The sequence below is a fragment of the Myripristis murdjan genome, chromosome 17, assembly GCF_902150065.1.
Source record: "Myripristis murdjan chromosome 17, fMyrMur1.1, whole genome shotgun sequence".
In the NCBI taxonomy this organism is placed as follows: Eukaryota; Metazoa; Chordata; class Actinopteri; order Holocentriformes; family Holocentridae; genus Myripristis; species Myripristis murdjan.
The window spans coordinates 5,090,913-5,107,860 of NC_043996.1; the positions used below are offsets into that span (position 1 = coordinate 5,090,913).

The 16,948-nt window shown below is 44.1% G+C and overlaps 1 protein-coding gene across 3 annotated transcripts in view; it reads right to left on the reverse strand.

Annotated features, from left to right (window-relative positions):
- ptprfb (protein tyrosine phosphatase receptor type Fb) overlaps positions 1–16,948 on the reverse strand; it is a 169,024-nt gene that overhangs the window by 8,638 nt on the left and 143,438 nt on the right. For all 3 annotated transcript variants that reach the window (XM_030074275.1, XM_030074274.1, XM_030074273.1), the window contains 7 exons: positions 15,996–16,093; positions 12,720–12,843; positions 12,293–12,468; positions 7,170–7,289; positions 6,510–6,664; positions 2,639–2,924; positions 1,705–1,883 (listed from right to left, as the gene is read on the reverse strand). In XM_030074275.1, the coding sequence (XP_029930135.1) occupies positions 1,705–1,883; positions 2,639–2,924; positions 6,510–6,664; positions 7,170–7,289; positions 12,293–12,468; positions 12,720–12,843; positions 15,996–16,093 (1,138 nt within the window). The remainder of the gene's footprint in view (positions 1–1,704; positions 1,884–2,638; positions 2,925–6,509; positions 6,665–7,169; positions 7,290–12,292; positions 12,469–12,719; positions 12,844–15,995; positions 16,094–16,948) is intronic.

Sequence of the window (16,948 nt, forward strand, 5' to 3'; positions counted from 1 at the left end):
CTTTAACTGATTTTGGCTGTGAAGAGACGAGGGAGGCAGAGAAGGAAGGACAGGAGAGAAGGGAAGGAAAGGAAAGGAAAGGAAAGGAAAAGGGGAAAGGGAAGGAAAGGAAAGCAAAGGAAAGGAAAGGGAAAGGGAAGGAAAGGAAAGGAAAGGAAAGGAAGGAAAGGAAAGGAAAGGAAAGGAAAAGAAAGGAAAGGAAAGGAAAGGAAAAGGAAAGGAAAGGAAAGGAAAGGGAAGGAAAGGAAAGGAAAGGAAAGGAAAGGAAAGGAAAGCTGTGCCTGTGTGCATGCTGTCACAAGCTGCTGTCTTAGTGGAATGCACTTCCACAAAACTACCCACACAACCAAAATGATAGATCCAATTTGAAATGAATATAGAGGATAATGCTTAATTTCTTATTGATAAGGTAGAACCTGTTCACCTCCTCATAAATGGCCTGTAGCCAAAACAAAAACACTTCCACCCGTATCGCACGGCGCTGACTGCTCTCCGCTCCACAGAGTGTCCCGATGAGTGCACTGCCAAACAGCAAAAAGCACTCTCTGCATCATCCCACATGACTGCAGTGCTTCAGGACACAGTGTTTCATTTCAACCTCATTACAATGCTAAAACTCCAGCCTGCACCGGAGCATATCCACGGCTCCCGCCCCTGATAGCATAGCTGGAATCAATGGCTCGCCTCTCATTAGCTTAGCATATTATTGGCTTTTCTTGAAGGAGCCGGGGTGAAGGGCACCGGAGGGCCCCTTGTTTAGTTTTTTTATTTATGCCCGGGCTTTAAAAGCGGCTTAATTACACAGCGCTGCCGGTGCACACAACAGGTCCCCCACCCGGATCTGTCTGCTTCTGCCGCGACGCCGGGATGGAAAAATGAAGATGGAGAGCGAGGGAGGAGGGTGGGAGAAGAACGAGGGGAAGAGAGAAAGCAAAAGGCAGATTAAGGAGGGGGAGCGTGTGCGAAGAGAGAGACAGGAAAGCAGAAGGGGGGGTGAAGAGAAACAGAAGGGGAGGAGCAGAGAGCGGGAATGAGAGAGGACTATAAAAGAGAGAAAGACGGAGAGAGGAGGAGGCACGAGGGAGGGGACAGAGGTGTTTGGAAAACACTTCATTACGATACTCTCTTGCTGCAATTAATGGTATTTACACAGCGACAATGGAGGGCGGCCTCTGCGGAACACCTTTCATTAACGACAGGATTGGAGGAAGAGGGGCGGGGGGGGTGCGGGGCGGCGGCGGCGGAGGTGTTGTCTCTGTCACGGCTGGGTGCCAAGCAGAAGCCCGTATGGACCGGATGGCATTTCACGCTCACTAAATTCATCCCTTCCCTTTACACTTGAACCACAGAAGAGTCAGCTCTGTGCATCTCTTGCCATAAATACATACATATATACATACATTTACACACACACACACATATAGGTGGTTAATTTTTCCTCCCTGTAGGAGGCAATTTGGCCTTTGGACCACTCAAGGAGGATAATTCTCTGATAGCGACTGGATACTTCCAACAATAGCCTTATCATCTGCGCCCTCCCATACATTTTTATCTGTACCTACTCTGCGATGAATACCTATTTTTCATACCTGTAATAATCTCTGATGACAGAAAACAATTACAGAGCTGTCACACGCGTCCATATATATATATACACACTCATCCCTCCCTGAGCACCTGGCCCACAGTGAGTCACAGGCTGACCTGTAGCCGTCGATGCAGCTGGCGTTGATGTAGTCGGAGCCCTCCACGCCCCGGATGGGCTGCAGGCACACGCGGGTGGACTCGAAGGGCATGATGTTGACCAGACGGTTCTTGAACTTGTTGCAGGGCAGGTTGGCGCTGATGAAGCGCGATGTGTGGGCTTTGGAGTTGGCCAGTCTCTGTTAAGGAGAAGGTGAGAGGAAACCGGACGGGACAAGACGGGGGGAGGGAAAAGAGGAGAGGGAATTAGTGACCTGTGACCTGGAGTAAACAAACATGGAAGCCTGGGCTGCCTTCTCTGTCAAGTCTCCCTCTTATCTCCTCCCCTCACGCTCGGTGTATCTTGTCACGGGAAATAAGAAATTCTGCGGGAGACAGGGCCTCAAATCGTACCAGAGAGGGGTGGCATGCATTTCAGATGAGATATATGCTGGCAGGTATAACACAGTGCAGCTAAGTGCAGTGGACTGGGCGCGCTTCTTGGGTGGAGGACTGGAGGCGTGACAAACTCTGCGCTGGCAGTGGACAATGCACAGATGGACAGCACAGGAGTGTGTATGGCGATCCTGGTACTCTGCGAGAGAGAGTGTGAGTGTGTGTTGTGGCCAGACTGTGTGGGCATGGACCCTGTGGCCCCAAATATGCCACATTCATTCTCTCACTCTCCCTCATTCTCCGTCGCTGGCAGGAGTGTAGATGCTATTATCACTTCAAACAGAATGGATCATGGTCATGAGAGGGCTAATGGCAGCGCTGCGCGGGGAGGAATGTGTGTAGTAACATCACAGTCGATGGCTATTGACAGAAGGTGTGCGCGCGTCTGCGAGTCACCTTGACCACCAGCTGCGTGTATGTGTGTGTCAGTCATTTTGTAACTCTTGCTGTGTGTGTGTGTGTGTGTGTGTGTGTGTGCTCGAGCTTGAATGTCAGTCACCTTGAACTCAAGCTCCATGGCGGTGACCGTCTCGCCGGGCGGGGCCTGGGTGAGTTTCTGGATGTGGGCGTAGAGGTTGCGAGCGGGCACCTCGGTGTTGCCGCATGTGGCCGCCTCGAGCAGGGCCTCGTGGATGAAGATGTACTGGTCCTCCGTCTGGACCATGTAGTTCCTCTGGGCGCGCATGCACGTCACGTGGCCGTAGATGTCCACGGTCTTCTCGTGCTTCATGCGCTCCAGCATGGCCTCGATGACGATCAGGCAGCCCGTCCTGCCCACACCCGCACTGGGGGCAGAGTGGGGAGAAAGAGGAGACGGAGAGAGAAAACAAGGGTGAATACTAGAAGATAAGCATGAGATTATACTTTTAGTCCAGTAATTTTAGGCCAAAATTGGGGTCAACCTAGGACAAATTGCAAGAGAAGCAAACTCAACTGATTTTGTATCCTCAGTTTGTCCTGAGTGAGGGGAAAAAAAGTCCCAAGAAATCCCATTGGTGGAAAGTTTTGAAAATCACCTATTTATGACCACATATTACCAAAAAACCCTGTTTTTAACACACAGGGGAAAGGGGTTCAACATTTTACTTTTAGATATCACTATAAAAATTCACACGTTGATTACACACACAAAGACAAGAAAAAAGTCAATTACAAGTTCTTTGAATTATTCTGTTTACACATGCATATCACACATTATCTGATTTGATATGCGCTAATAAGGAATATAAGGAATAAATGCCAGAAGAGCCATTTAAACAGTGAATTAAAAGGTTACTATATATATAGTAACCTTGAATTAAAAGTTTACTATATAACAGTGAATTAAAAGGTTACTGTATATATAGTAACCTTTTAATTCACTGTTTAAATGTCTCTTCTGGGATTTATTCCTCATATTCCTTATTAGTGCATATCAAATCAGATAATGTGTGATATGCATGTGTAAACAGAATAATTCAAAGAACTGGTAATTGACTTTTTTCTTGTCTTTGTGTGTGTAATCAACTTGTGAATTTTTATAGTGATATCTGAAAGTAAAATTTTGATCCCTTTCCCCTGTGTGTTAAAAACAGTGTTTTTTGGTAATATATGGTCATATAGAGGTGATTTTCAAAACTTTCCACCAATGGGATTTCTTGGGACTTTTTTTCCCTCACTCAGGACAAACTGAGGATACAAAATCAGTTGAGTTTGCTTCTCTTGCAGTTTGTCCTAGGTTTTTTCATAAAATGACTGGACTATTTGTTTCATTTGCTCAGACATCTGTAGTGCAGCCAAACAATTGTTGGAGAAACCTTGCGACAAACAGGGAAAGGAAAGCTCGCACGGTCACAAGGTTATAAAAAACATCAGTCACTTCAGTGGCAAGTAGATGTTACCTTCAAATACTGCTGGCAGTATTGAAATCACAGGTAGAGAAATCAAATAATGTGAAAACAATGGAGAGAATCAAAGCTGAAAATGACTCTGAACTGAAAACGGACTACGCAATACAGTTACTTTGAGTTGTAAGGGTATAAAGAAGAGAGCATTTATATCAGTTTGTAACTGATATTTTAAAAACTTCACTGTTTGCAAGTTAGGTACGTAAAAGTTAAACAAAGAGTAATAATGTCACCTCTAGACAAATTAGGCATTACGTAAAGTTCCATTTTTCCATTGTACAAGCACACTTTGAATGCAATATCTACTTGCTACAGTAGCAGCACTTGGCATGGTGCAGAACAAATATGGAAAATCAAGAGATAATAAGGTAAATTTTGCAATTTTGGACCAACAGTGCAACAGTTTGGTTTCAAAGCACTTGGATAATACTATAGGGTTAGTGATTTTATTGTCATTTTTATTTGCCCTTTCTAACAGTTTCTGAAGTGGCTGGGCTGAAACGAAGCTGTGCCAGTAAACTTGATTTAAGTTATTTTGATGTACAAATGTCACCAGTGTTCGAGCTGACATGAAGGCGAGCGGACACTGACTGAGGGACAGCGGGTGTTTGCTGTGTGTCAACAGTGATCTCCTCTGTGTTCTGTGTGGTTTTGACAGTGATGATGGTGCTCTGCTCACACCATTCCCCCAAATGTTTGGTTCTGCACAGATTATGTCCAAAGCTCTCCACCGTCTCAGTAGCGAAGCCAACATGGATTCCTCTGAAAATTTCAACGTGCTGATTTGGCACATGGCACACATTTGAACATAGAATGTTTTGTGACTAAGTGCACGAGGATGATAACTGCATCTTCGGCGCTATGCAAAATGCAAACTGCGAATGGATTTTACGTTTAAGTTTGTCCAGAAGCAACCTGCTAACCTGTCATTCACAATTCTCTCCAGTGTCTTTATCAGGACTGATTTAAGTTTTTTTTAAGGAATTGTGGTGATGTGAGCAATTTTGCATAACTGGGGATGTTCAGTGATTGCTGGTAAATAGTTCTTCGCTGCAATATTTCAGAATAAGGAGGTAAAGGGCTCATGTTGTTGGGGCCAGAAGCCTTAAATGCAATTCAATTCTGGAGAGCCTGGCTACCTGGCTTACTATTATCTGTAGCTGCTCTGTGCCCTCCAAGGTGATGGACTCCAGCGTTTAATTACATTTGGTTGAGATGTCCGTTTTTCACACCTTGTGAAAAGAAGTATTGAATTGTTAGCAGAATCTGTCTCAATGACAGCCACAATAGATTTGGTTGCCTTAAAAGCTTCCTGTAGGTGTTGTGTGTGCAGCCGCCTGGCCCTCCTCAATTTCCCCTTCAGCTCATTTCCTTTCCTGTGCAGCTCTCCAAGTATCATTTCTCTTCAGCATTTTCTCAAGTTCATAATGTCCTTGATGTCCGTGGTTATATGGGACTTATGGCAACACCTTTCCTGTCTTTGTGGGTATTATTTGAATTACAGAGTAAATAATCTAATCAGTAGTCTCCGTACATGTATTCACCAGGGCACACTGTGCCTGCAAGATCTGCCTTCAGCCCCTCTTCACCGTCTGCAGATACCTTGACCACCTTTTGTTTAGCGTTTATGCTCTGAAACTTGGTTCTATATATGAGAATAAGATGCACTACATTGCGGTCTGAATTTGATATGGGTGCTTTACCCTGGGATGTATAGGTCCCTTTCAGGTTCACCTAACACAATACGTTTCCCAACGTATTTTCCCTCAGTGTTTGACAGTTCACAAATTGCTGAAAACTGCATCTTACTTTCCAGGTTGCACGCTAGGTTAAATCCCCTAACCCGACAGCCAGTGCTGTGAATTGTTGCCTGCGTTTGTGCACACAGAGGCTCTACCGGTGGGTGGAACATACACGACAGACAGAATTATGCAGCAAAATTCATGTGGGCAAGGAGGTCGTAACCCCAAACGCAGGATTTAAACATGTGGTGTCCTGCACGGTGTATTGGTGACACCACTGGTCGGATGTTAAAACAGATGCCGCGTCCCTGTTTTTTGTGAGTACCATTTCTTTCTGCTCACACAAGAGAGAAGCCATCAATGTCATACAATAAATACTATTAGAGAAATGTGATCATGATAATGTCCAAGTACTTAAACCCATACCAGTACTGGCAAGATTTGATACAGATATTGACAATAAACTAGTACCAGTATATATTTATACCAGTATACCAGTATATATTTATACTAATAAATGGCACTAATATGGATACATTTTGCTCATAAAATGCGTTTCAGGATATGACTCTCAAGCACTTCTCAGTAGGTATGAAAGCATAAAATCAAAACGACAGAACATAAAAAACAAAAGAACATAAAATCAGCAGTATCTATAAAACAGACAGCCAAATATCTCATTTTGTGCTCATTTATTTCACTACTAATTGGAAGAAACTGTGCCTGTTGCTTAAGAGCCCACCTGCAGTGGACCACCATGGGCCCAGCGTCTGGGGGGTTGCAGGCCTTGACCCGCCTGAGGAATGCCAGGATAGGGGTGGGGTACTCCGGCACCCCATGGTCCGGCCAAGCCATGAACTGAAACTGGCGCACCTCTCTCTTCTCACTGGAGCCATTCTGCGGGGGAGTGGGAGACGTCAATATCGAGAAAAGGTATACACATGAGCTTAAAAGGATACTCTGACTCTGACATTGTGAACTGTAATTGGCTGTTTTTCTTAACAAGAAACTTCCCACTGGGAAAGTGTTTTGGCAGGTGAAGGGCATCCTTCCAACCATTACACAGTATACCTAGTGTGGAAAAACATCCAGCTGAAATTGCTCAGTCAATATTTGAAAAGCACAAATGATTCAGTCTTCAAAAATGTAGTGTGGAGGTCTTAAGTTTCCTCATAACTTTGATAGTAACACATAATGTGCTACACTTTCATGCCAGTGAGTGTGTGTCAGCTTTTTCAAGCTGCAAATACCTAATTTTGGAACTGAATTAGTGACTGCTGTAGCTGGAGGCTCACTGTCAATGACGAATGACAGCAATGTCTAGAAATGGTAAGCGATGCCATACGTTTTTTGGGGAAGCTGGGGAAAATGACAACAGTAACCATGTGAAAAAAGGCGGTACCTTGTAGAGGGCGAATGTGCGGACACTGTATGTGGCCAGTTCCACCGTGTCCAGCATGGTGACCTGAATCATCCCGTAGGTCTCTGTGCCTCGTGCCGGCCAATACTGGTCACACTTCACCTGGCAGAGCAAGAGCAAAAACAGAGGGCGCGCTGTTAGGAACACGCTGCAGCAAACATCCACCACAAAAATAGTTAGTGGCTCGCAGAATCACACAAATAAAAAGGAGACAGGTTTGGAGAGTTGAGACCACGGACTGCTGTGTCTATTGCCTTTTTTACAAATGGGTTGGAAACAGACCAGTGCTTAGAGGCAGCTCCAGTGCCAGCATGGCTGTGTGTGCTCTCAAAACACCCATTTGAGCCCCAGCGAAACAACCCTGGTGTGGGTGTGTGTGTGTGTGAGCGTTTGAGGCGAGCTTCAAACGAAAATTAAAAAGCTCACTTTGTTTCACCAGCCTATGATTATTTTCAATTAGCTAATTGTCGGGTGGATCACGGCCCTTTGTTATTTTCGCTTTTAGTGCATTCCTGATGATTGGGTGCTGTGGAGGGAGATGTGTCTAAAAGCCCGTGGCCTGTTGTGACGGGACAGCAGGTCTGGCCACCTGGCTCCATATGTCCACAGGACAGACTTGACGGAGAGCGAGGCTAAGGCTAGAGATCTTCTATCCGCTGGCACGGAGCCTTATTGCTTCCCTCTGTTATCTGTGTAGACGGCGGGGCAGCCTCGCAGCTAGAGGCTGTCCTGTAACTACAGGATCACAGGTTGACTTCTTACCAATTTGTCTATCAAGTACAATTTGCTGTGTTAAGGTGGTCATGAGCAAGACACGGAACACATGCTCAGTTCTTATAAAGCGCTCTGGATTATTTAAATGCTTACAGTAAAAGTTCACCCAAAATACAAATACCACTTAGCCCTAGTGCAATCTATGCATCCTGATTGTGTATGTGTTTTTTTAGTGAGGTTTACATTAAGGCAAACTGTATCTATCCACCCCAATTTGTACTCCACATGTGTGGATAGATGTAGTTTGCCTTAATGTAAACCTCACCAAAAAAAAAACACATGAATGAACAAATGAGCTCCACAAAAGAATAACCACCCAGCCCACACGGAAGAAACGTCTCCAAATCACATGGTAACTTTCTAGATTAATATACTGTACTAGGGGCAAGTTGGACAATACCCTTTACCTTGTGTATTTTTGGGTGAACTGCTCCTTTAAAATGTTAAAGTAAAACTTTGTGGGTGACAGTCACCGAAGCGCTACACCTCTGCCGAGCTCCCATTTTCCACGTAGAGATTAAGCAAATGGAGACATGCTCCCAGCGTCAGGATCGCTGGAACCTGAAACGCACCGCTATTGATTCAGAATACATCAGGGGGAGGAAGGTGACGCAGGTAAGCTAATCATATTGATGCTGTAGCACTGAGCTGACATTTGGAAGCACCTTGTCTGTCTCGGCGGGCCTGGTACAAATCGACAAACAAAATGCGCTGAAAGTCGCCCCCTTACATTTCACCCCGGCTCGTGACAGCTCACAGTCTGAGGCGGAGGCAGAGCTTGCAGGGGAAACTCGACTGAGTGATGGGGAACGGCTCGCAGTGCAAACATATGGATTAGAAGTCACCACTGTAATGAATATCCCTGCGCTGTCTGAGGTTGGGTGGCATATTCTATCTCTCTCTCTCTCTCTCTCACACACACACACACACACACAGGTTTCACTATCATCTGCTTCTGCTTTGAAACTCAGCTGTTACATGTCATTGCCTGGCCTTCTGCAGACACACTCCCCTTATCTGGACACACACATCCACGCACACACACACACGTGCGCGCACACACACACACAAACAGACACAACTAAGTAATACCTCTCATCTCATTTACAAGTCCTCCATCTCTTATCTGACCTTTGACGGTTTTTTATCAACTTGCACTGGCAGTGGTGGAGAAGCCTGAAATTTAGTGCGGGGAACTCACTATCTTTCCTGCGACTCCTCTGTTCGGCAGATGACAGCAGCTTGACTGGGCAGTGGGAGGCTGACTGACTCACCGCATGTGTGTGTGTGTGTGAGTGTGTGTGAGTGCGCGTGCGTGTGTGTGTGTGTGTGAGAGAGAGAGAGAGAGAGCGAGAAAAAAAGAGGGTGTGTATGCATGTAGAGGAAGTGGAAACAACCTACAATATGAGTAGCATGTACACTGCAACAAGTCAAAATCTTGCCAAGATTATTTGTCTTATTTCAAGTAAAAATGTCGTATTTCTAGTCAAAATATCTCATTACGCTTAAAATAAGACATGATCAGCTCAGAAATTACTTGTGTTTAGACAATTTTCAGCGAAAACAAGCAAATTTTTACTTGTTCACTTGTGTCACAAGTAAAAATTTGCTTGTTCCATTGGCAAAAGATAGACAATTTTCACTTGAAACAAATGAAAATTGTCTAAACACAAGTCATTTCTGAGCTGATCATGTCTTATTTTAAGTGTAATGAGATATTTTGACTAGAAATAAGACATTTTGACTTGAAATAAGACAAATAATCTTGGTAAGATTTTGACTTTTTGCAGTGTAGTTTATAAAGAGCAGGACAACCCAACATTTGTGTTTCTAACTATCTTGCGTCTAGGTTAAGAATTTGTGATCAACTTGCCACTCTTCCTCTTGCATTTTGTCGCTGCTTGGCATACTGTACCCTCATGATTTTCAAGACTGTTCCCCGTGTCACATTAAATAACGTAGCTGTCGTGAGTGATGCGGTAGCCGACTACTGGAACGCTGTTAGTTGCCTCGTGTTGCTTTGAAAGCGATGATTGTCACAGCTCTCACAAAGCTGACATATCTCGCTGGCTGGCACACAGCTAAATATCACCCCCCTGTTTAGCTCACATTGTAAACTGCAATTTATTTACTTCAAAGTTTAAGGACTTTTTCATGTGGTGTTTCCATAATTACGTCCGTTGCCGTGAGTATGTGTGTGTGTGTGTGTGTGCATGCGTATCTGTGAGTCAGTGTGTGCATGTGTGGCTGTAACTCAATTACATGTGATCAAAGCAGGAGGGCATGAGATCTGTGACAGCACTCTGGAGCTGCCTCTGAGATACACGGACATATGGAGAGGGTTATTTGAAAGCGAGCCACGTATGGCCTGGATGAGTTCGACTGCGTGAGTGATAAAGATCAGCTTATCTAGCATATCGATACAGCGGTTTTTGCAAAGGGGCCAATGAAGAGCTGTGTTCTAAATTGATATGCCGTCATTTTGAAAAGCAAAAATGAAAACTAAAAAAAAAAAAAAAAAGAAATAAGGAAGAAAAGAAATATAAATAAATAAATGAATAAACAGACCAAAAAGGACACCCACTGACATCTACTGATAGCTCAATATAAAACTAATGAGAGTTCTATTAGAGGATGGCTGCTAATTTAAAGGTTCAGAGTGTTATCACTTCTGTTTTGCATAACCATAATATGACTAGTAAATATCAGAAGGAGTTTGTGAATGGTAGGCACTGAAAAGTAACCAACTCATAACACACCTGCAAAAAACAAACAAAACAAACAAAAAAAAACCATAGGCGTGGGCTGGAGCTGCATTTAAATGACTGATTAAAGGCCCTCTTAGCACTCAAGTGTGGCGCCCCGTGGCAAAGATGCCCGCCCTCTCAAAAGACTCACACTCGCAATCCCTTTGCGAACTCTGTAGAAATGTGTTACCTCGCAAGAACGATCATATCTGGGTACTGTCTTCTGTTTGCTATTCTGTCTTGACTGTATGTCAAGTCCTCCAGCTGAGTTGCTTATAAAAACACCAATATGTTAGTTTACTTTGCCAGAGACATTTCCTACATGTTTTGTAAATTTTTTTTTTTTTTGTGTTATTCTGCTCAACAGTGAGTTTTGTGGTTGTTAAAAGGGCATCAGGCCAAGTTCTGTCCAACGATGTAGAAACTTGCTTTTGCCTAGCTTATCAGCAAAAAAACAAACAAACAAAAAAAAACACCTCAGAATATATTCTGCTAAATTCAATATGTTTGTTATCTGACAAACAGCTCACATTTGAGTGAAATCTCAACTGTTACATTTGGTTTGTAGACACAAGGAATGAGGGAATGGCCAGCACATAGTTTAAAATTTGAATGAGAGTGGTAATTAGAATACGTAAAACTAGGGCAATTCTTAAGTATGTGTGTGAGGAGGGCCAAGCCATGTGTCTCTTAACATTTGCTGGTATTGTCATATTGATGAACAGAGATCAATATTGAGGCCGAAATTCCTCATAGACCCTTTAATATGTAGTGTTTTGGAAATGAACTCATCATTACCAGGATTTGTGCAATTGATTCAAAAGCCCCCTGCATATCCTGAGTCAGGGGTCCTGCTTTCATTAGAGCAACGTACAGTATGCACACACTAATAAAGCACCAGATATTGGCAGGGCTCTGTTTCCACCCCCCTCCCCCCACAAGGAATTCTTGAACATGATTTTCTGAAGGTAATTAAATATACCCATCCCTCCTTCAAATCTCAAGTTGCCTGTGTGCTGCTTTTTTTTGTTTTAGCATGAATTTATTTATAGGAGCACACGGCTAGAGTTGGGTGAAATCCTCTTAACTCCAATTTTGGTATTTTTTACTAATGGTGCTGTGGCCCTTCAGAGCCAAATTCATCAAGTGCAATTAGACATGACACGACACTTCTCTGTACACGGGTGATATGAAACCTCATCATCGCGTGGCAAAAATAACTCTTAACTAATCCAGTATTTTACTCTTTGAGCGGTAACTAATTAATAAATGGAGTAAAAGCTGTGCTACTGTTAAAATGTAACACATAAGTCAAATACAAATGAGTTTTGATGAACAGAATAAAAAAAAATAGTTCTGGTTTCTACAGCAGTTTGCATGAAAACTAACACTGTATATTAACAATAAATACATAGCGAAGTAATCATCATTGACTATTAGTAATAGTATATTATGTAATGCATGCAATAATAAATTATGTAACTCTATATATGTTATATGATAACTGTTGGGAATTAAATCAGATGCTTTAGTTAATGTGTGATATGTACTGAGCTTTACTGTTTACAGAGTGTCTCTCCTTACCCGTGACTTCTCCTCCAATCTGGTCATCATCACTATCGTGCTGGACCTCTGCTCCCACACCATCCTCCAGAAGTCGCTCAGTGTCTCCGGCAGAGGGCCCTGTGTCGCGATGTAGGCATTTTGTTTCCTGTAGCCATCAATGTAGTTGGCGTTGATGTAGTCGCTACCAGGAACTGCTGCCGGAGAGAAAAAACACAGCAGGGCTCTAACTCAGATGTTATAAAATATAGTTATTTAGTCTCAAAATGGATCAAAGCTCAGAAGGGCAGGGAAGTGTTGACTTCTACCTGAGAGTCAAGGTTGCATGCTGACACCATGGTGCATGTACATACACAGAGGCGCATCACTCTTTGTATGAAGTAAACAATCTATATTCAATTAAAGTGGCTGCATGGGTTTTGTAGTCAGGGGCTGCATGAACTCTTACCATCAACGGAGGTGAGCACCACTCTGGAATGGTCGTAGGCAATGACGTTTGCATAGCGATTCTTTGGCTTGTTGACCTCCATGTTGGAGTTCTCCCAGGTGAACTGCTGGCCTGGGTCAATGGACTGTGAGAATGGGCGGGAGAAAGAAAAAGGAGGCAGCAATTGAAACAGAGAAAGAAAACCAGAGAGCCGGAGCAATTAAGAGAGAGAGAGAGTGAAAAAGTAACAGAAACAGAAGGAGGGAGGGAGGGATGGGAGGGAAAATAAAATAAAATAGAGGAACAAAAGGAGTCTCTGGAGTGTCACCTGGGTAAAATAGAGCCAGACACATTGATGAGAATGTTCTTTTCAATTGGGAGTTGAATAAAGGCTTCTTTGACGCCCGCAGGCAACCAGAAACACTCATCCCCTCCCTTATGGGCGGCCATATTGAATTACCCAGTTCTGAGCAGTTGCACGCATGACTAGCTGAGGTAACCATTATTGCTCTCATTCTCCGTCTCCCCTTTTTCTCATTTTCTGTTTCTGTCTCTTTTCCCATCTTTTATTTCTGTTGCGTCCTCTCCTTCTCCGGCTCTCCGTCTCTATTCCTCGGGTTATCGTCCTTTCTCTATCCACCCTGCGTCATGCGTCTCTCTCCGGCTAAGACGACAGTAGGCTGGGTCCATATTGATCTGGGGAGATATGTGACGGCCTCCCATCCCTCGGCTCAATAATGTCACAGAGTCTCTTGTTATTCGGCATCGATCCCCCCCCAGCTCACGCCGGAACCATGTCCATCAATTCCCCAAACCTTTCGCCTTGCAAAGCCAGCTGGAGCGAGAGTAACACCGTGGATATTCCCTCACTTAGTGGACTTGGCTGTAGCCCTAATTGAATTATAAGGGGCTATTTTATGTCATAACTAGACAGCTCAAATAAAGTTGCTGTTTATAGTTATTTGTTTATTTTCGGTGGGGTGTGTTAGGAGAAGTGATGGCATGTGTAAGTCATTCTCAGCATTTATGTTAATGTGCACAACACATTAGCAGAATTCAGATAATGTTAGGTAAGTTGTACTAGTACCACAAATTTGCTTGTGATTCATTTCTTGTGTCTGCATTAACTTTATGTCTCTCACTGTATTGGTCTATGCAGTAAAATGGTACTTCGGAGACAAAAATATGCTATTAATGCATATTTAAATTATTTTCAATTTTGGTCAGGTTTCCAGGGAAAAGTATATGTTCCACATTTCTTCATAGTGAGAATCAGTTAAGTAGGGAACTTTTGCTGCAGATGAGTTTAACATTAGAGCAGTAGTCAACTTTTTTTTTTTTTTTTTTAAATTTAGTAGACTTTATGGCAATCAGAAAATGCATTGGCACAAGTTTCAATGTTGATGGACCATGTTTAGGTTTTTTCTTCTGTTGTTAAATTGTTCATATTTCTATTTTGTTTTTCTATATTCCTTTTTAGAATGTTTATATTGCTTTTTGCTATTTATTATCTGTTCATACTGTTTATAATGTAAATTATGCTTCATATCTTGCTATCCACTTTGTTGCTGTAACGTGTGAAATTTCCCCACCGTGGGACTAATAAAGGAATATCTTATCTTATCTTATTTTATCTTATCTTATCTTATGTCAAGAACAATCAAAGTAATTCTAACAGAATTGTAAGGACAAATTTGTGAGCATTTAAAATCTTTAACAGTCATGAGAAAGAGGAATTTGTCTAATTTGCGTCAGTGACACAGAATACACTGCTACTGTGCAGCTTTGTTGGAATAATACAAAATATTGACACGGGACATAGGTCTGTCATGGTGAATGAAGCTCTTAGAACGTCTACATTTAAGCATTAAAAATGACTAATAATTTCTTAAACTGAGGGCATCGATGAGAGAGATTCCTTGACTTTCAGGGGGCAGCCCTGCTCTGCACTGCCAATTTGTCTGCAAGCACTCGCCAGTTTGAAAAAGGAAAAACATTTCATTTGCAGTCAAAACATGTCCCATCCATTTGAGAGCTCGGTGGAGACAGCGGGCCGGCTACGCGGACGACAACTGGCAAGCAGGTTAGGTAGAGCAGGTGGGAAGAAGAAAACGCCTGTCTTACTCCAACTCACACAATGGAAACGCAGCCGAATGAATATAATGATGCGCTATGACGATGGCAAGGTGCTACTGCTTCCTGCAACAGGAAGACAGAGTGAACTGCACTGTGCCTGACTGACAAACACGGTTCATTACCCAGAGTGCTCTACACTGGAGTTGGCGGGGGAAGGGAAGTGTCGGGCCGCCCCGAACCTCGGCGAGAGGAAGTGGCGAGGCCGCTCCAAACTTGCGCTTTGGGGGCGAGGCACGACGGGAGCAGCCTGCGAACGTGACCGTGACAAAGTGGCCTGAGTTCTTCCACGCCGCCTCGGCTGGCTCAGAGACGGACGGCCATCTGTCTGGCCGAGGAGGGGGTCTTCCCTGGCTAAGGAAGGATTTGGGTGGAGGAGGGGACGGGCGGGGCTAGTTGTAACGGCCTGCAGTCACACAAGCCGCCGCTCTGGTGTGATTCGTTTACTCGAGCTCCACGGGACAGGTGGCCGGCTATGTTCTGGAGTCGCAGTGGGGGAAAAAAAAAAAAAAAAAAGAAGGTCTACATTCATTCAGCCTTGTTGGATGCAATGTGCCAGTGTGAGGAACAGGGCTGATTAGACAAAACAGAAAGGACAGTCAGAGCAAAATGAATAAAAGACACCTTGTGCTTTTTCTGTATTCACGGATACCTCTCTTCTCTCTCTGTCCTCAGTCCCACAGCCAACTAACCTCTTATTCTGGCTTACAGCGATCCTTTTGCAAAATATTCCACTTTAAATGCAAATTTTCTCTCTCTCTCTCTCTTTTTTTTGGGGGGGGGGGGGGGGGGGGTATGGGGGGCACTGACAAGAGATAATCCCTCACCGAGTTGCATCAGAGAGACCGCCTGCAAAATAACATTCTTCTGGGAAACATCAAGACGCGCGCAGATTGCTTAAGCGACGCGCCACCTGCTAGTTTGGTGAAAAAGCATCTCGCAGCATTTAATGTAAGTGCTGGTTTCCTGGTGGGATCGGTAATAGAGTTGTAAAAATGACTGAAGGATGTCGGTGCAAGAAGTCCCCCGTAATCCATTAGAATACATGCATGTGGGATCAAAGAAGCATAAACACGGCACTTCCTCGCAGACGGGATAACAAAGAGAAAAACATTTAGATCCTCAAAAGCGAGGGAACCGCTGATACTGTGTTTGTGTTCTTACCTCGTATTCTTGGGAAAAGCGGAGGCCGTCGTTGGCCTTCAGCCGCTCTATATGATCAGCCAGCTCAATCACGGGAATGGGCGGGTGCTCCCTCATTCCTGGGAGAGGGTGGGAAGAAGAGACAGACAAAAGAAAAAGAAGAGAGTGAGGCCTGGATGGTCCTGCAGTGGATACAGGCGTCGCCATACAGACAAACTCGTTTGACCACAGGGTGAGTGAGGCTGCCAGTGGGACCATGAGGTGGCTGTGTAACGGTGAGGAGAGTGCACTTTGTTCAACAATGCATGAAGAACGGAGGGGAGAGACAGAAAGAGAGGCTGAGAGCAGAGAGAGAGACAGAGAGAGAGAGAGGGAGGGAGTGCGCGAGTTGAAACAGGTCGGTGACATTTGGTGACATTTGGTGACATCGTCATGCTAAGTGAGGAAGACAGAGGTGGGGCTGGGGACGGTGGTGCACATGAGTGACTGGGTAAGCATGCTCCTTGGAAGGAAGCAGGATGCAGACATCTCCCCGACTCCACAACGCTCGACTGGTGGCAGAGGTGGGATCAGAGCAAGAACCGGCAAGTCTGAACAAATCAGTCACACTGTCACTTCCCAGAGAGAAGAAAAAAAAAAAAAAACTCTGACTGGTCACCAGCCAAAACTCATTTCTTTGAAAATCTCTTTCTCTACAATAAACTATCTTTTGGCCCAGCCTGGAGCACTGGGGCTGGATTAAATTCAAACAACCCCCCTGCCACTCTGTAGATTCCTCATCACCGGGTTATTGGATGATTTATTGCTAATCTACCGACACAAATTCCCCCTGTGCCTCTGAATTTGGCAGGGTTCTGCGCTTAAATGGATTTCTGGGAAGTTGCCTTGTGTGTTATAAGTTAACTGTATGCAGCACATAAAAGCTTCTCCAAAGTCACGTATGGAGAGGCATAAACCTTACATACAGTGTTTGG